Below are 22,035 nucleotides of genomic sequence, written 5' to 3'. Positions count from 1 at the left end.
AACGAGTGGCGATATTAGGACCATGGACGGTATTAGGTACCTTTACCCGAATTATACAGTGTATCCCAAAATAGCGTCGACTCTCGGAAATGAGGGGTTCCTGGTATAATTTGAAACTATATTTTCCTTAACAAAAATGTTATCCGAGCCATTGTTGTCGAGATATTAACGAAAAATTCCGACCAATCAGAGCGCGAGTCTGCCGGCCGAGTTGCCGCGGTAGCGTTGACTACCAATCGCAGCGCGTAGCTAACGCTACCGTAGAACCTTGGCCGGCAGACTCGCGCTCTGATTGGTCGGGATTTTTCGTTAATATCTCATTAACAAAGCTTTGATTGACATTTTTGTTAAGGAAAAAGTTGTTTCAAATCATCCCAGGAACCCCCCATTTTCGGGAGTCGAAGCTATTTTGGGACACCCTACAGATTACTGATAGAACTCTTACCACGTTCTTGTCATTTTTCTCATTTGAATGGGTGGTCTAGAAGAAGGACGTATGTTACAAATATTTCGAAGGGGGCTTTTCCATGCAACAAAGAGTTTATAAGTTTATATATTTTTTTAAAGTTTATAGTACTCGACAATGGCACTACAGGTTAAAAGCTGCACAGGAAACTAGAAGAAACAGTGATGTAATGAATTGTTTTTACATTTTCCTGTAAATTTTATGAAATGTAACATATACCCTTCTTTTAAACACCCATTTATTTAGTTCTTTCGTAACTTTCACTTTCGAAATCCTTCGTGTTACTCTGCAATTTCCCGTCTATTCTTCTCTTCCGAATCTCTCGAGCGTTTGTTCAGGCGTCGTTATCGTCACGCACATGTGGTGATCAGGATCGGACGAGTGTATCTGCCTATTTTTACTCTCACTTTCTCCAGGTTCCCTTAGATTTTTCCACAACTTTTACACTATTCGATTTTCCTTTTATCGTTTCCTGTATTCTGTTTTCAATTCTCCAACTGTCTGCTGAAAGTTGCACTTGGACCCTAATAGTTCAAGAGTAGGCTACGAATATTCTAACCTTATTTCCAAATGCAAATTTCTTACCTTAAACGATACAGGCAATGTTACCAATCACAAAACTGCCCGTCTGGCTGGTCGGAAAACATGCGTCTGGCGGGGTCGTTGCGCTTAAAAGTATCAAATTTCAAGAGACAAAAATATGATATCGAAACGGCTGAACATTTTTTTTGCTTATATTATATTATCCTACAAAACTGAAGGTACCATTGTCAGACTATTTAGTCCCTGCAATAGTACTGCCAGACTGGATTAAAATTTTATATGACGGGGCAAAATGTACGTTACTTTGAACGGACATAAACATTGGACAAACCTTGTCGTCCGCTGACACCTGTCCTTAGAATGACCTGGACACTTTCCTCGAGTTTTCGGTATTCTCTCCCACACGGTCTACAGGGTGATCGGTAACTGGTGGTACAACCGAAGAGGTGATTCTATATGAAAAAATAAGTCGAAAATATCGATTAAAATTTTTTCATTCGAGATTCCGTTTTCGAGAAAACTGACTTTGAACATCTGTTGGCTACACGCGCAGTTAAATAGGTCTTGGATATCGCGTCTGTTTATTGCATTCTGGTTCTACTTATTGCCATCATGAATACACGCGTTTCAGATTAATTTTCAAAGTCGATTTTCTCGAAAGCAAAGCTTCATATGAAAAAATTGTATTCTACATTTTCGACTTATTTTTTGACGTAGAATTAATCCCTTTCTGGTTGTACCACCAGTTATCGACCATCCTGTATACTTCCTTTTACTGTGTCTTTTTCCTTTTCGCCTCTTTTTAATCCTTCAACGCCCAGACACTTAAATCGTTATTTCAAAATTAAAAGTCTGAAATAGGTATATGTTGTATCTTGTTATTTCTGTCTATGTTATTAGACCTATTCTTTTTTATTGTTTTTGTTTTTTTATTTATTTTTGGAAGAAATACTTGAATTTCTCAACTGATAACGTGAATATTTACTTCGTATCAGTGAAACTGATAAATAGACTGCGGATTTTTATGCAAAATAAGATCCTCCAAAGTAATCTGTGAAGACAATAGTGAAGGTAGGATTTTCCCTCTTCTCTTAAGTGTCTTATTGGGTTAATATTGTTAAATTATATTATGTCAAAAAAATATTGAAAGTATGCAGAGAAGAATTTAAGCAATTATAGATGCGAACGGTGGCATGACAAAATATTGATACATATATTTTTTGAAAAATTATAATCGTTGTCAAATATCAGTAAAAACGTAACAATATGTTTTGTAATAAAGAAGGTACTATTATAAGTGCATTGTCAATTCCATTCTTGATTAAAATTCAAACGAGTGCTACTTCGAAGTATTCATAATAATTTGATCACCCACGATAGTCTGCCCAACTCTGGCCTGAACTGTTTAGTCTCCTCCGCGTTCAAACATATTTGAATCAAACGTCTGTTCACGAACCCACCACTCCACTGGCCGAAATTTCTATAAAGTCACTATGTTTTTTTATGAATTCTTATAATTATTTCATACCAATGAGAAATTTGTGTTTGGTAGCATGTTGGGATTAATTAAAGACAGCGTACACATCGATTTCAAAAAATAAATTATAGGGTAAACCAACCAGTAATTGACTGCATACCAGTGAATGACCATTAGGCAAGAAATGTAAATTATAAATTTAAAAACGATTGAATGTTTATAAACGGAGCGTTGTTGCACGTTTGATATCCCATATTTTTAGTTTAACGTATTAAGCAAACATTAGTAAGTGCAATTCTTATTAAAAATATTTTAGAAATGTAACAGTCATTTACTGGACTTTTACACAATTTGCACTTCGTAAATAATTTTTAAAAAATTATGATAAGGATAAGTAATTATTGTTATAAAGATTTCAAGAAAAATAAATGTAATTGCAATTTCAACAGCTGTTTTATTGTTATAAATAAATATATTCAAGTATTAATCTCAAACGTCCATAAATTCAACAATTCGGTCATTCACTGGTTGGTTTATCCTACCATTTATTTAAAAAAATATATATATATAATTCAACAGAAAACAAACTGCGAAATTTCTATAAAGTCATTCGCTTTTTATATAACTAAAGTTGAAATTATCAATTGTTTTTCACTATTTCTATATCACGTTGAACGCAGCGTCGATTTTGCTATCCTTTCACGCACGACGCGATGACGACTTCGTTTTACCTTTTCACCTTCCGTTTGAACTATACACATATCTTTTCATATTATACTAATTACAACATTTGGTTTTTAAACTTGATGCTGCCGGTCCCCAGAGACCGATGTCTCGTGACCGAAAAATCCACTGCAGGTCCCCAGGGACCGGCGCCGCGGTCAACGTATTAAAATACTTATTGTAACCTCCATGGTTTTGAATGAAAATACAAAAACGGATACGATGTAGCAATACAATTGGTGGTATTTCGAAAATACACTAGCCGAAATTTCTACAAAGTCATGTTCATTTTCATAGATATTTTCAAAATACCACTTATTGCTCTATCCTATATGTTTTTGTATTTTTATTCCACAAAATGGAGGTTACACTGAGTATTGATATAGAAATAGCGAAAAAGAATTGTTAATTTCAACTTTACTTATGTAAAAGGCGAATGACTTTATAGAAATTTCGCAGTTTGTTTTCTGTTGAATTATATTTGTTTCTTTTTTTTAAATAAATAGTATATTTATTTTTTGAAACCGACGTGTACGCTCTCTTTAATTAATCCTAACATGCTATCAAACACGAATTCATAAAAAAAAAATGGTGACTTTATAGAAATTTCGGCCAGTGTAGTGTGCAAACGAGAACGCGACGAGAGTTTTACCAGACGTGAATCACGTGTCTTGACATACGCGATTGATTGATTCAAATCAACGAGCGATCTCATCGAACATACAATTGAGAAAAAAAATGTACTATCTAATCGCGTTCGTTGTTATATCCTGATAAAAATTGCAGGGGGCAAATCCTCTTTTGCGATTACGTGCCGCACACTTTCACTCGGGTGTCCTTTCGTTTCAAAAAACTCGTTATTCTTCCTTTATTTTTTTTTTTATCTCTACAAAGAACGAACCTTGACTTGTGAATGCAGTTCAAGCGACGAACCGTGTTGCACCGTGAATGCAAATCGGATCTAAGGTCCATCGCGCGCGACAGCTCACGCTCCTCTGCTCTGCGCTCGTATGTATACATATATGTATTCGCATCCGTCATTGTCAATAGCGTATCGTCTGTATTCATGAAATTCCGAGCGCCATGCAGAACGATTAACATTTGCGGAGCGTATGAATGCATCGAAATGTCCCCGGCCATATTGACGATTGAGATCGAAACTCGAACGGAATTCGCATTTTATTTTCGTGTTGTGTGGATTATCGAGTCACAGTTAGCAAATTACATTCATGGAAAATAGCAAGAACACTAATAGCATATCGTAACACTTTCATCTTTAACTTTAATCTAAGGGTAAATTACCACTTTTATAATAATAACTCGTATCTACAAGCACTGAAATTCAAAAGTCTATTAACCCTCAAGGTCACGGACGGCATATTCGGCATCTATGTCTCTGGTACGGAGAAGTCTTTTATTTTTATAAATTTTTTTTACTCGAAAAATGTTTTTTTTTTAAGAACAATTAACATTTGCGGAGCGTATGAATGCATAGAAATGTACCCGGCCATATTGACGATTGAGAGCGAAACTCGAACGGAATTCGCATTTTATTTTCGTGTTGTGTGGATTATCGACTTCATCAAACTTGGCGGGAAAGTACGAACGGGAGAAAATTTTCTTTATCGAACTAATTTTACCGAAACATTAGGCTGGTGTACGTGAAATGTCGTTTTCACAAATGAAACTTCAACCACACGTGGTTTCTTCGACGTTATTTAAACGCTATTTTTCGTGGATTATTTTTAACAATATCTGTTAAAACATTATTGTCGATGGCATTTTTTGGCCGTTTCCTCGATTCAATTTCTGATGAAAAACACCAACTTTGAATTTCACAAATAAACGTTTGAACTGTTTTAACATTTACGTAACCTTCTTCAACAACTAAATTTATGTTTTCCGTGACTTTTGCGACATTTGTTCCAAGTTTAAACTCGCATAAAAAAAATCACACTAATATTCTGATTATTCATGACGGCTAAGAACGAGATTTTAATGTTACGATTGTATTATATAGGGTGTCGTGTAACTGGTTGTATAACTGACCACAGAGTGATGTACGTAAAAAAGTAAGTCGAAAATATACAATAAAATTTTTTCATTTCAGACTTTGTATTTGAGAAAATGGACTTTGAAAATTAATCTGAAACGCGTGTATTCGTAATGGTAGTAAGTAGAAATTGAATGCAATGAACAGACGCGCTAGCAGATTCTTACTCTACTCAATTGCACGTGAATCCAGCGGATTTCCAATGTCGATTTTCTCATAAACGAAGTCTCAAATGAAAAAGTTTTATTGTATATTTTCAACTTATTTGTTCATGTATATAATTTACTTAGACTGACTTGTGCACTACACGTTCAGTCAAACCTGCACAATTATTTTACATACATACAAGGGCTAAACTATAATTATAATTAGTTATTACAAATTAAATAATCAGCAAAGTAATGTTAAGTATTTACCAAGAGCGTTAGTTTCCAAACGCAACAATTTGCTTGCGTAATTGTGAATGCACGAGTAAGTTTGCGCAAATTACATATTTGAACGTGTAAACGGGCCTTTAACTTTTTACTTTTGCGCCAATCCTAGTGACGTTCGTCAAGTTTCAATATGGTCAGTCGTGTTTGGGCCAGTTTGGACAACACACGGATTCATTCGACACTAAAATTTGGAGAGTTAATCCTCTATTTCCGTCAGTTCAGAATTCAAAAGGTATTTTTTCGAACCTATACCAGTGATTTAAAAAAAAAAAACCCTATTATTTCAAAGCATTCGAGTAGCTCAATCGTCCTAACTAATATTTCAAACATCCGAGAAACATAAGGTTTTATCATTTTCTTTGTACCGTTCTTTTCTTTCATCGTAGGAAATTTTAATATAGGAAACGGTTTCAATTACATTTATTTTCTTCTTGTACACACAACTTAAACATAAATAATTCAGACATAAACTACTTAAACGTAACACTAAACACCGTTATTATTATTATTAGAAACTGTGAATGATTCCCAAAAAACAAGCCGATTTCCTGGCATGGTTTGTTTCAATTTTACGATTAAATTTTATTTTATTTTTGCTAAAATTCTTTCCATTTCAAATAATAACTTAGAGCTATCTAAATTAGTAAATGTTACATAGGATAATATAAACTAGTGAAATCGCAGTTAGGACAAATAAAAGAGACTGTTTCTAGAACCCTATAAAGCAACATTAATTAAAAGTGAACAAATGCAGAGTTTCAAATATTTGGAAAAATCTTGAAAAACAATCATTTTTTAGACAGAACATTTTAGCTAAAGAGGGCAGTATATAAGTTTTCCAAATATCATTAAATTAATACCTTGAAAAATATGCGATTTTTGAGGTATCTATTGAAGATATTTTTACCTTTTTTTAAATGTTATTATTCCTATCCAGTAAACATATGTTGCACTATATAAACTTATTTTATAAAAATAAAGTGTCATTACATGTGTTTAAATTATATTAAAAATAGAAAGCCGATATATGTATCGGCTCAAATTATTTTCCGGAAGACCTACATAGTCGATATATCTAAGGTGCTAAAAGGATTAATTGTTAAAAAAACATATTATTAAATGACAATTGTAAAATACACCTGACGGCGACAGGTTATACTACTCGAACAACCGTTGCCCAGCTGATACACGTGCTCGAATGAATGATGACCGACTAAAATCAATGAATGAAATAAAATGAAATGAATCGAACAAACTCGTGAAATAATTGAAGAGACGTATTTTAAGTCTCTCTTCCCAATCCCTGTGATAAACAAATAGCATCAATGTTACTACATACCTGCAATCTGCAAGTTCCATGCAGACTTGGATTAAGATTTTTGAGGCCCGGGGCTATCAAACCTTCGACGGCACTCTTGATTGAAAGGAGGAGCAGGGAGGGGGGGGGAGGGGGTCACAATAAAACATACAATAAAGTACACAAATCTTCCAAAATTGAAATTAAATCTAAACAAAATTAAATAACATTTAATCATAACGAACGCTTGATTCTAGGGAACAATGCTTCGTTATATTTTCATAAATTTCATTCGATTTATTGTTATATTTAGTGCGATTTCTAATTACTTCAAAAGGAAAAGAAGATACAAAATTTTATTCATTATTTTTTGACATAAATGGAAGGCTTAGATCGGGACCCTTCTGCAAAGTAGGGCCTGGGGCTGCAGTCCCCCTTAGCTACCCCTGGAGAATAGCCCCCTGATCCGGCGCTGGTTTCATACATATCCAAACCCCAACGAAATCTCTACCTAAATCTAACTCTCCTCCCGGTTCCACGAACACGAAAGTATGTTATAACCACATAAAACCGTAATAAAATGAATCACTCGTAAAATCACTACGCACATCTAACCCCAGGATTTCTTCTTTCCAGAGCTACCGATCTGGACGTATGACGGAAGTTCGACTTACCAAGCGGACGGCGCGAACAGCGACATATACCTTTGCCCGGTGGCAATCTACAACGACCCCTTCCGTCCCGGCAAGAACAAGCTGGTGCTGTGCGACACCTATCATAGCGACAAGACACCGACCGCCTCGAACAAACGGTACAAGTGTAACGAGGCGATGGAGGCGGTCAAGGATCAGGATCCTTGGTTCGGTATCGAGCAGGAGTACACATTCCTTGATTTCGACGGCAGGCCGTTAGGCTGGCCAAAGAACGGCTACCCGGGCCCCCAGGGTCCTTATTACTGCGGTGTGGGCGCCGACAAAGTGATCGGTCGCGAGATCGTTGAGGCCCATTACAGGTACGGATAAATCGATACCATCAAGGTATCGATATTTTACTCGTAACTTGTATCGAAAAAAGGTATCGAATCTACTTAGTATCGCACCAAAAGTATCGATATCTACTTGTATCGATGGAAAATGAATACAAAGTTCTTGTTTATCAGTATCATATACAGGGCAGAATTTGGATAAAATGTAATCTAATTATAAAATCTAAATTGCAGTTACAATTGCAGTGTAATTCCGGGACAATTACAATTACACTGTAATTTTTATTGTAAACATAGTATAGTTATTTACAATGTAATTGTCTGGCAATTACATTGCAATTACATTGTTGGTGTAATTTGGATTTTGTAATTAGATTACATTTTGCCCAATTCTGGTACAGGGTGAGTCAGTAATAACCACTGTCTAAAATATCTCGTTACCTATTGGTTCTATCAAACAACGATTTAATGAATTATGTAGCATTTTAAGGGACTCATGAAATGGATGCCATTTGATTTTTTTATATCTTACTTTCTGTGAGATATCAAGTTGACGTTGATTTTTTTCAAAGTCAGTGCATCTGTTTTCTAATACAATCATGCTATAATATGTCACTGAATTGGTCGTTTCATAACGTGGTATTAAGAAAAAGGTGCATAAACCTCGAAAAAGCTCGAGGTTATCCTGATATCTTTCTAAAAATAAATAAGATATGAAAAAATCAAATTGTATCCATTCGAATACGTCCCTTAAAATGGTACATAATTTATTAGAACGTTCGAATTTCATGTTTAAGCAACTAAAAATTACGAAGAATTTTTTTTATCGTTTATTTGTTAATCGAAACTCTTTACCCATCGCTGATTTTAGCAAAGATATATTTGATTATGAGCATTTATTAACGAACATAATTATTAACAAAGTAATATAACTGGACGACAACCACCATCACACATTCATTAGCTTTGATGTCGATTATTGGCTCCATTCGATACAAGTACTTTTTTTTCGATACCGAGTGTATAGGGTGTCCCAAAAAGATGGGACAATCCGTAACATGCATATACAATTCGAGAAATTCTTTACCGTTCTGTATATAATCTGAAGCTCCAATTCCGAGATATTAGCAGTAAAACGAACTTCAATCAGCTGAACAGTGGTCCAAACATCGCACAGACACAGTCAAGAAGCAGTGGTCAGGGACATCGGTCGTGCGGTTCTCGACTATGCTGCGCGTATGTGTTATGTGTAGCCCATCGCTCAGCTGATTGAAGTTCGTTTAACTGACAATATCTCGGAAATGGAGCTGCAGATTACAAAACGGTAAAGTACTTATCGATTTGTATTTGCATAAGGAATATGCATGTTGCGGATTGTCACGTCTTTTTGGGACACCCTGTATATCGAAACGAAAGTATCGATTATTTACTTAAATTGATTCGTCCTTAATTACAGGGCGTGCCTTTACGCGGGCGTGAAGATCGCCGGCACGAACGCCGAGGTGATGCCGTCCCAATGGGAGTTCCAGGTCGGTCCGTGCAGCGGTATATCCGGCGGGGACGATCTATGGGTAGCCAGATTCATATTGCACCGTGTCGCCGAAGAATACGGCGTGATTGTCACGCTGGACCCGAAACCGATGGAGGGCTCGTGGAACGGGGCTGGGGCGCACACGAATTTCTCGACGAAACCGATGCGCGCGGATAACGGGATAGCGGAGATCGAGAAGGCGATCGACAAGCTTAGTAAGCAACACCTCAGGCACATCCAGGCGTACGATCCACGCGGGGGAAAGGACAACGAGCGTCGTTTGACCGGGAAATGCGAGACGAGCAGTATACACGATTTTAGTGCCGGCGTGGCCAATCGGAACGTGAGCATCCGTATTCCACGGGGAGTCGCCGAAGACAAGAAGGGATACCTGGAGGACAGACGGCCGAGCAGCAATTGCGACCCGTACGCGGTCTGCGACGCTCTGGTCCGTACCTGTGTTCTCAACGAGTAAATCGAAATGGGGAACTTCGTGTCTAGATAAAATATAGGAGGTGACTAATCGGCGTAGCGCAATGGTGATCGTATATACAGGGTGTCTCAGCTAATTTCATCACCTGGAATAATGACTTAACGGTATACTTTATGGAAATTTGGAGGCGAGGAACTTAAATGGCATCAGGGGAAACATCTTATAGAGTACGTGCTTTTTCGCGGGTAGAGACATTTCGGAGATTTATAGTATCAAATTCTGAGTACAAATGTGTTGACATTCATACGTCCTAAGGTGACGAGATATTTGCAAAATAATCACTGTATTGAAGTTGAAGGGCATTAGTTCGAGCATCTATAGCTTCCACAGTCAGTACGTATTATAAATTATTTTGTAAATACCTTGTTAACTATTAGGTTTAGAACGTATGAAGGTCAACACATTTTTACTCGGAATTTGATACTCAATCGATCTATGGGACAAAAAATAAGTCATTCTGTTAAAAAAAATCAAGGTGACTTAAGAAATCTCTGAAATGCCTCCACCCACAAAAAAATCACGTACCTTATAAGATGTACCCCTTGATGCCATTTAAGTTGTACGCCTCAAAAATTTCATAAAGTGTACCGTTAAGTTATTATTCGCGGTGATCAAGTTAGCTGAGACACCCTGTATATGTATGTATATCTTCGTCGAACGTGTTCCATGCATGCTGAGCTGCTCTGTACAATGTATGATAAATGAAGTTTGGTAGACAAATTGACCCAGATCCGAGGGTGAGAGGTTTGGTATAATCATTCGAGAAACGATTTGAGAAAATCATCCTGGAATGAATTTGTCACTTCATCAGCGATTCGAGATCATCGTAGGAAAAACTGTTCGCGCGAAGAATGGTAGGAACAAAAGAAAAAAAAATAGGGGTAAATAGGCGAGACTTTTCACGGGAATAATTTTCACATTCGTCTGAAACGATATACGTATAGAGCGTATTTCTGAAGTGTTGATAAAAAATTTAATTGATTCGTAGGATTTGTTAAATGGAACGAGAGTGTCTTGATGAATACAGATCGTTAAAATGATCGTTTCTGGGATATTCAGTTCTTTTTTTTAATGCTAATGGATATATTATTAGACTGCGAATAGTATGCGTTCGTGGTAAATGGATACAGTTGAGTGAACTGTTTAAAAAAAAGTCGAAGGAGAGACAGGTAAAGGAATGATCAAGTTTTACAAATGAATTTATAAAAAATGCGAATTACGCGTCGTTTTGAACAGCAACAGTTTTGATGTGGTTATGAATTGAATGTCTCCAAAATGACGGGATCATCGATTTAAATTTTACAAATTTTTACCTACAGTTCTGAAACAGCCGAATCATCCGCTAGTCGAGCAATCTGTAATTTGTATTTGATACTTTAAAAAGGTACTTTAGGTCGTGTTATGTGTCGATGTATCCGAGTATGGTAGAAGTTTCAGTTCTAGGGTGTATCCTGTGCACGAAGTAGGATTAACGCTTGTTACGTCTATCTGTTTAATTTGGTAGCGTTCGTAGCAATCGCGACAATAAGGATAAACGTATCGTTTAATGTAATTTTTCGTAGGCGAAATTCAGCATTGTAACAGCTACCTTTTTTCGATCCATTTTGGTGCTCGTTAAAGAGAGGAGCAGAACGTGTGCACGAGCCTGCCGAATTTTTCGACGCGTTGCATTTCTTCGAGAAGCGAACAGCTGGAAAGTGTAGTTTTAACGGGGTTCCAGTGCTAGCCTCGACACTCGAGATTCCGAAATATCTATATAGGACATCTTTCGTCGGTTAATGATAACGAGTTTTTGAAAGTGGGCACGACGAACCTTTGAAACATCGTAAGGTCGCGACCTTATCTTTCCATTTGTGGCTTCGATACAATCAACGAAACGTTTCGAGTATATTAACATTTTAAGCCGTAGAGCAAACGTTCGAGCATGTACACGCTATTTACGAAACTTCTTTCCTCGCGGAGCATAATGATTTTATCAACGGAAACGCGCAGGATATATGGATAGCAGGTACTGAGAAGTGCCATAATCGATTGGATGTAGGTGTCATTACACGAGGGCAGAGCAATTGAAAAAAAAGGCACTCCCCCTTTGTCGCAATTGCTTGCGGATCCCGCTATCCGTGAATCTTGAGAGGTGACCATGTGGTTCCTCTCTATTCGGTCATGTTAGAATAGTACGCGATGTAAAAAAAAGAAAAAAGAAAAAGAAACTAAAGAAAAGTCGATGTAGCATGTACATGGTGTATTTTCATATTTGTATGGTATATTTTCATATCTGTATTTTCTATGCTGACTTCTGTAATTGTATTCGTATACCATGACCATTGTTGACAGTTTTGTTAGTAGTGGTTATCGCAGTTGTTAATAATAATAAGAATGATTATGATAATAATAAAAGGCGACGTTTTTGATGAAGGAAATACTATTCTCTTATTAGTATGGACCATTCACATTGTTATATTCTGAAATAAAAACTTCTACAACCACTGACTCATTCTGTTGTTCCACTGTTAATCATAGACAACACGAATAGTTATGAGAGCGGCAGTTTTCTAATCACTACTTTAAACCACATGTATGCGGTAAACGCAGAGAGAGAATACCACGTAATAATATAACTTAAATGTTCGTTTCTCAAATTCACGCGTGTTTGACCCCCTACTGGATACGTAGGAAAATTTTTATTGCGTGTCATTTCAATGTATACAGGTGCTGCATCCGCTCTTTCAGCCATGGCATTCAGATCCCTGGAAAATAATATTGATATTAACATCAAGTTGATACATGATATTTATGTACCCTTCCGTGGTTCTTTTCAAAGTTATTTTTAGCTACCTGTAGTACCAGACATCGTTGTTTGGATTATGTTTGGGTACAAACTGTGGTCTTGGCTCATTCAACCTTAAAATTCCTGTAATTTCTACTTCATCTTTTACCTGGCTATTCTTTCTTGTAGTTGGATTTTTAAGAGAATTAGGTATCCAGCCACGATTTACTAAAATTGTCAGACTGTAATATATTTTATGGATTTTAATAAGGAAAAAACAATAAGATTATAATTAATTTAAAACTATATTTCTTTGCAATATGTACTTACTCCCGGTCAGATAATTTAAATGGTGTAATAAGGTAATAACCCCTTTGACTGCTTTGGTTTCCCATTACAGAGCCAGAAGTGTTTGAATCACCATTCAATATTAAAGATCTAGGTCCTATTGAAAATTCTTTATCATACAAAAATGTTCCTTTAACTGTAATAGGACAATATTCCATCGACTCCAACTGTTCTAAACTGAATGTAGGATTATATATATTAATTACTACGTATTAGTAATTCTGTAATACTACCTGCTACATATATTTTAAATATCTCACTCTGCTGGTAATTCTATGGGTTGAGAGGAGATGCGTTCGTTTAAAGTTTTTATCAGATTTAACTTCCATTTACGTCTTTGAACTTGCCATGTGCCAAGTATAAATGTTCCAACAGGTATACTCTAAATTATTTACACTTGTTAACATAATCAATTAACTCTCTACTACAAAACAATATATTCTCTTGTTTGCAATTGAATAAACCAAAGCTAACAATTATCCAATATATTCGTTTATTTGAAATACACATTTTTCAATATATGTATATATGCTTATACTTGCCAACAAAAGATATCCATATGCTCCAATATTTTTAATCGTTTTATAAGTATCTTTCTCTTTAGTTTCGCCTACATATAGGTTAGGTTTAGATAACCGTGTGTTATACCTTTTTGGAATATTAAGAACATCGCGAGACTGAGAATAGCGATCTTTACTTAAAATCTCAAGATTTGTTTTGAATTGTTTTCCTAATCTTGTAAAAATTCTCCCTGTTATGAACTTCATTTCTTAATAGTACTTTGAACTATACATATACACAGATTAATTAAAGAAATTATAAACAAAACCGTTTTTGACTTATTTTTATTATTTACATTGAAAAGTGACAGCACAAACGAGACAGAAGTAAACCTACTGAAACCTACTAACATACAATGTTCACTGTGGTTCACTGATATTCACGATGTAGAAATCAGTAAAAATAATTGAAAACAATAGAGATATATACAAATAGACTGTCGCGGTCTTATGGAAGGGATGAAGTGATACTGAGCGATACCGAAGGACAGAAGTAGCGATGGAGTCGTTCCTCTCTCGCTCGAACATCGCAGAGGGAGGGGCGAAAGCGACTGGAGGGCTTTCAGGAGAAGAAATGCTGCACGCATGTAATGCCTTCAAACTAGAGATGGCGTGCAAAATCACTAACGGTGATTTATCACAGTGATCGCCGAATCACGATCAAGGTCGTGATTTAACTTCATTCACAACCGTGATTGCGATTTTTCTATCTTGGGTGAATTTGCTCACTGCGATCGTAAGTCCTTGATCTTTAAACAGAAAAACGTATTCAATATGATTTTACGATAATTACATTACTATTCGTGTTTGTAAACATCAGTAGAAAAAACAAGAAATTCTAAAAAAATGATTTGCTAGGTAACATGTAGATTATAATTTGTAATCATTAATTTATTCATTATTCTTCATTGTTTCTACTTATTCCTTCACTTTATACGATATAACCCTAATTTTTGTTTTGATGTCGTTAATGTGAAATATACAAATTATGTATCGCGTGTAAAGAACTGTTAGGTTTCTCCACCAATAAGAAACGATCACGGGAAATCACGAATCACTGTGAAAAATCATCGTGATTGGGAACGAACGTGATCGAATCACGAGTGACTCACAAGTAGCAGTTCACGCCATCTCTACTTCAAACTAGAGATCGAGTACCGATCAACCGAAGTATCGGATATTTTTATTCCCGTCAAATCATATAGATACACGCAATATGAATGGAATATATAACACTTCATTTGTGCTAATAATACTCAGAATTCATGCTTTATCGGTAACGTCGGGTATTGACACTAAAACGGTAAGGGGACTTCTGACACCCTCGAAGCATGGGACAGAAAATTACATTGCATGTTAGGTCTATTCATATATCTCGTCTGTGATAATACTCAGAATTCATGCTTTCTCGGTAACGTCGGGTATCTACCCACAATTCATGCGGTATCGGTAATATTGGGTAGTGACAATTCAACAATGTTGAGGCTCTTCGACCTCAAAAAATGGGGTGACGTCACCCCAGAAAAGTGGGGCGAAGAAATACATTTGATGAAAGGTCTACTCCTATACCTCATCTGTGGTAAGATGATTAAAAAGTGTGTACATCCAGCGCACCCTATATGTAGTTACGTCGAACAAGTTGACAAAGGATTGACGGAGAGAGAGCGTAGGTGATTGGAGCTCGCTTGATGTAGTATGGAATATTCCTGGACATTCAGCCCTCTACAGCCCCGAACGCTACAATGAACGAGCTCATGGAATAAGCTTCTACTGTATGCAGAAAATATCAAATGGTCTGAACGAAAGTTCTAACACGAAACGAGCTAACAGGAGGCGGGCAGATGTTAATCTGCTCTATGGCTCCGATCGCGTCCGATTGTTGCCGAGCCGACCCGAATTGGGACTGCCCGCCCGTGCTCATAGCCCGAGTCGAGTCTCGGGATTCCTGAACAATACGGGAGTATCGAGATCTTGCCTGATGCCGCCTCCATCTTTCCGTCCCGACCACGAAGCTCGAGTTTCTGTGGCTCGGAACAATTCGCACACCCCTACCATCGAGTAATATCGATCAATACTTTGCGTGTGTGTGTATGTGCGTGTGTGCTGTGTAACGCTATGGTATACTGGTATATATATATATAACACATTCGAAACGCTCGAGTGGGCTGACCTCAATATATGTACAGTAGACTCGCGATAATTACCCGCATTTGGGGTTCTAGAGACGTGCTCTATCGATGCATCACCAGAAAGTGGTGATCTCTAAAACCGTCGTCTGTCACAGAGCTATTGGAAAGTTTAATTTTCTTTTCTCACGCGTGGATAGTTTCGTTGGAATCTTTGTGCGAAAATGAATTCGAGTCAGCCGAGTACAAGCGGTGTGAATTGTGCGAAACGGAGGATTCACGTGACTGTGACATTGCAGCAAAAAGTTGAAGCGCTAAAACAGAAAGATGCAGGTGTTCCGACGAGTGATATAGCTGTACAGTACAATGTTAATGACAGTACAGTAAGAAGGTGGGTTCGTGATAGAAAAAAATTGGAGAAATGCGGTAGTTTTGCGTTAACATCAAAGCGTATGCGTCTGTCACCTCTAAAAAAAGTAAACGAAGCGTTAACCATTTGGTTTAATTCCGAAAGAAAACAGAACGAAATAATCGGTGTTACAGAAATCAAAGGTATCGTAAAAGAATAATTTCAATTTGTCAATTTTATGAAAATTAATTTTAAAATTTAACTTTAAATTTTCTTTTTTTCGTGAAAAGTATTCTTACTTTAATGGAAAAATTAATTTTCGCAGCGAAAGCTCAACAATTCTTTGAACGGTTTGGTGGTATGGAAATATTTAAAGTTAGCGACGGATGGTTTCATGGTTGGAAAAAGAAGAATGGGATACGCTTATTGGTCAATTGCGGGGAACAGGTATCCACAGATACCGAAGCAGCGGTGAACTTTAAAAATCAATTGTTAGAATTAATCGAAGAGGAAAAATTGAAATTGAACCAAATTTTTAATGCGGACGAAACGGGTTTATATTTCAAAATGATGCCGAAGAACACATTAGTGATCAAAACAGAGAACTCGACAGCGGGTTATGGAACAATTAAAGATAGGGTAACTGTGATGGCATGCTGTAACGCTACCGGTTCGTTGAAAATGCCATTATTAATCGTTGGACGACATCAGAAGCCAGGACCATTAAAAAATTTAATGCCACACCTATTACCAGTCAAGTATATCAGCCAATCGAACGCTTGCATGAATATCACAATCTTTGAAACATGGTTTAAGGAGGATTTCGTGCCGAATGTTGTTACATTTTTAAGATCGAAAGGGTTGCCTGAAAAAGCGATTTTATTGCACGATAATGCCAAGTCGTATTCGTCACCAAAAATTTTATCTGTTGGCGGTATTAGAGCTATATCCTTACCTCCAAACGTTACATCGCTCATACAACCTTTAGATCAAGGTATTATAGCGGCAATGAAGAGAAGGTATAAGACGAAACTGTTAAGATATATATTGAACGCCCAAAACAACGGGCAGGATTATAATGATGCAATGAAATCATTCAACATAAAGTATGCCATTAATTTCATAAGCGATGCTTGGAATGAAATAACAGAAAAAACAATTTCCAATGGTTGGAAGAATTTATTGAACCAATCGGTCGATTCGACCAGTATTTCTGACGAGATCACGTCTGAATACATCTATCAGATTTCTAAAAAAATTCGAAATCTTCAAAACGTTACGTTAGACGAAGTTACTGAATGGGTTGATCTAGATTCAGACAACATAACCGACGAAGATATTATTCGAGCCGTACAAGATAGCGATAGTGAAGAGATTGGTATGTTCAATAAAATAAATTTTATATTCTATTTTAAAAATTACAAATTAATGTGAAAGCGAAATTTTAAATACAAATGTTTTAATTAAAAACAGATTATATAAACAAAAAATCTTTAATTGTTGTTCTTTAAAACAGCTTCTAAATTCTGGTTTCCTAATTATTAAATTAATATCACAAAATAAATACATTTAGTTATTTTATTTACAATAGAGACAGAAGATGATGATCCTGCGGACACTGAAATCTCACCGTCAAGTGCATTGGAAGCTGCAGACTGTCTGATTTCATTTTGCGAAAAGAACCAGATCTTCATCCCTCACATGACAGGATTAAGAGCAGTCAGAGATCAAATATTACAACTTAAAGATGACATTTAATTTTTGTATTATAATGAAAAATGTAATACATACTATGTAATATTTTTTGTAATAGATATTTTATTTATTGTAATAAATAATGTAATTAAAACAATTGACTTTTTTTATAAATTGCAATAAATAAAATAATACAATGAATTGAATTTTGCTATAAAGTGTAATAAATACAAAAGAAAAACAAATCATCAAACGATGCCGTCGCTCTTTCGGCGGTAGAAAAATGGCACGCGTTATGTATGGTAAACACGCTAATGAATAAATATTTGAATGATTTTGTAACTATTAAAGTCGAATTTTAAATTATAATAAAATCAATGAATATTTGGCACATGAAAGTTAGATTTTTTTAATATCCATACCTTTGTATAGTATAGATTTTAATTTGAAAAATTGGAAAAACGTAATTAATTGTATTAAACAGAAGAAAAGACAGATTTCATCAGAGATTCAACAATGATTAAGAAAATGAACATTTCTAACCGATCCGATGGCGCGAAAATTGTTTGAATGTGAAACAAGGAATAGCAAAAAATCAATATTTAATCATTTGCTTATTTTAATAACTTAATTTACTCGTTTTTATATATAATGTTTGTTTACTTAGTGCAGTTTCGCTACGGAACGTCCATCACGAAGAAATAGATAGACGATGTGCGAGGAGATGCCGCATGGTATTGGCTCTCAATAATTACCCGTTTTTTAGAACTGCCCGCGTCTATACCTCATCCAACGAGTCGAGTGTGAAACTATAAATAAAGGGAGAAACTACAAATATGGATTTTGTAAATATATAAAAGCTAATATAAATTTTGTAGACATGACACTAAGTTGATGGGTCTTGGAATATTTCAGTCAGTTGTAAAAGTGGATAGAACCTAAAAAAAAAACAAAGCTGTAACTGTTCTAACAGCTTGTTGAAATGTTGCAAGTTCCATTGGCGCTGACTATCATAAAAAACTTTTCGAGTTCCTGCAGCATTGCTACCTTGATCTAAAGTTATTAAAACTAAGTAATAGCAGTAAACATAGTCTTCAGTTTCATAGATCTTTATACGAAGAGAACGAATGTATCTAGTAAAATAGTCAAATATACATTCGATTTCTTGTACATTATCAAAGTATTCAAAGTGTCGTATGTTCTTATATGTCGATACAATTTTCTATCTACTATTCACTTTCCATTGAGTCCGTCCTAGATCACAGACGTGGTATAAATTTATTTAAAAAACTAATTTGAAGAGTTCATACATTCTTTGCAAATAATTTAGAAAAAAAATAGAACTTTTGTATGTTACTCGATTTAAGAGATACTTAACATTAATATGCTTAGTTTATTATTTAATTATTCGCAATAAATAAAATTATTATAAGTGATGCGTAAATAATTTTATATGTGAAAGTTTATCAATTATCAGAAGGAAAAAAAGATATAAAAACGAATAAAAAAGATACTTGCAAAAATTAACATTGATGCAGTCTGTTAATGATACATGTAAATAGAATATAAGTGGGTAAACTTTTCCCCAGGGAAATCTATTTTTCACTGTTTTATATTGATCGAAAATATATACGTATCAAATAACATGCAAAAATACCAATTTTGAGTTTAGGAATCTATCCATTGAAAGATACAACCTACAGTGTGGGACAAAATGATAGCACATCTAAAAGAATGCCTTGTATTTTAAAATAAACACAAATTACCTTGCATCTTACTCACCCTATATATTGTATGTATTTATAAGATTACGAATAGCATTGAAATGTTTCCTAGAAGAAAACGTAAACACAAGGTACTTACGACTCGGACAAAATAATAGCACAGTTGTAATATTTTCGTTCTCCAGTCGTAGTTGAGCCGCAGATTGGCACGAACAAGCACAGATTTAGTGTTTCGGTATTGTTTAGTACTCGAATAAATAGAAAATTTAAACAATGGGTCCTGGAAAGTGCTTAAACCAATGTGAAATAGACCGTATTTTATAACTAAGACGAGAAAAATATTCAATTATAAAAATTGCAAAATTAGTGAACAGAAGTCGTAAGGTAGTGTCTAATTTATTAAAAAATCCCACTCAGTATTGAAAAAAGACGACCGCGTATCATCACAAATCGTGAAAGATGGGCCATTTTACGGATTGCTTCGAATTTCAAAGGCATAGCTAGGCAAATTGCTGCAGAAGCAGGTGTTAAAACTAATATCAAAAATGTTAGACGTATTCTACAACAAAGTAAAAATATCAAGAGGCGGAAATTGAAACAACGACCACCAACTTAACGGACAAACATAAATTCGTTTGCAATTTGTTCGCGAATATATTCAGTGGAAGAAAAAGTGGAGGAATATTATCTTTTCGGACGAAAAGAAGTTTAATTTAGATGGTTGGAATTATTACTTTCACGACTTAAGAAAAGAACAATTGTTTTTAACTCGTCGCCAAAAAAAAAAAAGTAATAAACATTATTACAAGCTTAATAAGCAATTGATTGTATTGTAAATAATTAGTTAATCTTCAATTAAAATACAAAAATAAACGATAATACGATGTGTGCTATCATTTTGTCCTACACTGTATATATAAAATACAAACTAAATACTACACATAAACATACAATTTTCTTACACCTCCTTTTGTAGGATCATCCTCCATTTTATACCGACAAAATCTCTTAAAATACGCAGGCAAAATACAATCGTTTCGGAAAACAAAGAAGCTACATAACCCGTACATCTCCAACTCTGTTAGAAAATATATCATCATTTCGTAATCTCTTTCGCCTCATAACTTTTTAACGAAACGATTCCTAAACTCAAAATTGGTAGCATCGTTAAACTCTATATGTACATATATGCTCCATTTATGCTAATAATACCCAGAAATCGTGCTTTATCAGTAAAGACTGACTCATTAGGTATGACCAAAGAAAATAGTTCATAGATAACGAGTAATGAGTTCGTTGGACCCCAGAAAACCGCACCACGAAAATGCATTAGATGTTAGGTTTATTCTTATACATATCTCGTCTGTGGTAGAAACCACATGCGCTCATTCCCGCCAAGCCGCCAAGTCGCACTAGACGCACTAGACACACGTGATACATATGAATGATGTGTACATGATACTTTATTCGTGCTAACTTTGCACCAAATTGTGTTTGTCGGTAATGTTTGGCGCAGCTTAAAATGGCAACTGGGCTCTAGTAGCACGCGCAGCAGAAAAACATGACATATATGTATACATATCACATACACGTATAATATATATGATATATCTATTTAGGTCTATCCTATACTTCCTTTGTGATTTTAGTTAATTATCTAGTTTTGAATATTTCTACATATAAAATTACAACTTTCTCAAAAAAAGAGCAATAGCTAAATATATCATTTGTCGCTTATGTATTTAAAATGCACGCTTTGCTTTGTTTTTTTTTATTCAGTAAATAGACATACCTAAGTTATTTCTTTTAAATAATAATAATAACGCAAGTCGGAAAATTACGTAAATGTTTGCGACGACCGAGCTAAAAGACGAGTAAAAAATATTCTGCATACACATACAGTATATATAACTACATTAAAATGTGCACATATCGCTTTAGTCAAATATACACACAAGTACTTGGCGTAATAATTCTAATTGATTAGCTAGAAACAAGTTCTCCTGTTCTCTGCTTTTGTGCATCTCAACTAACAACGAATGGTGCATTAAATGAAATCATTTTCAATGACCTTTACTCCCATTAACGCACTGTTGACCTTTGTCTGCGACAAATAACAATCAGCTGATGCGATTTCGCAAAAGAGTTAACTTGAAAAAATGTTACAGTAAGAATTTCATTAAATACGTTAGCTACTCGTACTCACACGTTTCATAGAGAAAAATTTCTATTTGTCAAACGTTAATAAAATACTGAATACCAATATGTACGTGTTCGAACTGTTGAAAGACCTCGTATCTGTATCATCGTCGTAAACATTTTGCTCTTATTCGCTTTCTTTGTGTGCTTCGCATTGTTTCTGACGTTGACAGTTATGTTACTCCGAATATGTTTTTTTGGCAGATCGTTCAGCATATTTGCAGTATAAATTAATTATATTCTGTAGTGGATACCATTGTGAAAT

At 35.4% G+C, this 22,035-nt stretch overlaps 3 protein-coding genes across 3 annotated transcripts in view; 2 read left to right on the top strand and 1 right to left on the bottom strand.

Annotated features, from left to right (window-relative positions):
• The window catches only part of LOC107186412 (glutamine synthetase 2 cytoplasmic), a 68,725-nt gene extending 58,218 nt beyond the window's left edge, over positions 1–10,507 (top strand). Inside the window, exons 3-4 of the mRNA XM_015574274.1 lie at positions 7,630–8,005; positions 9,435–10,507. Coding sequence (XP_015429760.1) covers positions 7,630–8,005; positions 9,435–9,984 — 926 coding nt within the window. The 3' untranslated portion in view covers positions 9,985–10,507. The remainder of the gene's footprint in view (positions 1–7,629; positions 8,006–9,434) is intronic.
• Positions 10,508–12,435: 1,928 nt separating this feature from the next.
• On the bottom strand, positions 12,436–13,494 carry LOC107186382 (surfeit locus protein 1). Its single transcript, XM_015574235.1, has 4 exons — positions 13,378–13,494; positions 13,100–13,294; positions 12,838–13,011; positions 12,436–12,749 (listed from the first exon to the last, which is right to left on the bottom strand). Exons 2-4 carry the CDS (start codon positions 13,273–13,275, stop codon positions 12,536–12,538), a joined length of 564 nt encoding a protein of 187 aa, XP_015429721.1. The 5' UTR covers positions 13,276–13,294; positions 13,378–13,494; the 3' UTR covers positions 12,436–12,535.
• Positions 13,495–16,027: 2,533 nt separating this feature from the next.
• On the top strand, positions 16,028–17,910 carry LOC107186353 (jerky protein homolog-like). The gene is made up of 3 exons (XM_015574199.1): positions 16,028–16,355; positions 16,478–17,530; positions 17,744–17,910. The coding sequence occupies exons 1-3, from the start codon at positions 16,028–16,030 to the stop codon at positions 17,908–17,910; spliced, it is 1,548 nt and encodes a 515-aa protein (XP_015429685.1).
• Positions 17,911–22,035: the final 4,125 nt, after the last annotated feature.

Source organism: Dufourea novaeangliae, unplaced genomic scaffold (genome assembly GCF_001272555.1).
Source record: "Dufourea novaeangliae isolate 0120121106 unplaced genomic scaffold, ASM127255v1 scaffold78, whole genome shotgun sequence".
Taxonomy (NCBI): Eukaryota; Metazoa; Arthropoda; class Insecta; order Hymenoptera; family Halictidae; genus Dufourea; species Dufourea novaeangliae.
This window is presented reverse-complemented; position numbering and strand designations above follow the sequence as displayed.

Excerpts from the sequence above, each read along its gene's own strand:
- LOC107186382 (XM_015574235.1), bottom strand. The coding sequence starts at position 13,275 with ATGGAATATTGTCCTATTACAGTTAAAGGAACATTTTTGTATGATAAA. Across the intron at positions 13,012-13,099 it reads TTTAAATTATCTGACCGGGA|TCTGACAATTTTAGTAAATC; the intron begins GTAAGTACATAT and ends AATATATTACAG. Across the intron at positions 12,750-12,837 it reads AACGATGTCTGGTACTACAG|GGATCTGAATGCCATGGCTG; the intron begins GTAGCTAAAAAT and ends ATTATTTTCCAG.
- LOC107186353 (XM_015574199.1), top strand. The coding sequence starts at position 16,028 with ATGAATTCGAGTCAGCCGAGTACAAGCGGTGTGAATTGTGCGAAACGG. Across the intron at positions 16,356-16,477 it reads CGGTGTTACAGAAATCAAAG|CGAAAGCTCAACAATTCTTT; the intron begins GTATCGTAAAAG and ends TAATTTTCGCAG. Across the intron at positions 17,531-17,743 it reads TAGCGATAGTGAAGAGATTG|AGACAGAAGATGATGATCCT; the intron begins GTATGTTCAATA and ends TATTTACAATAG.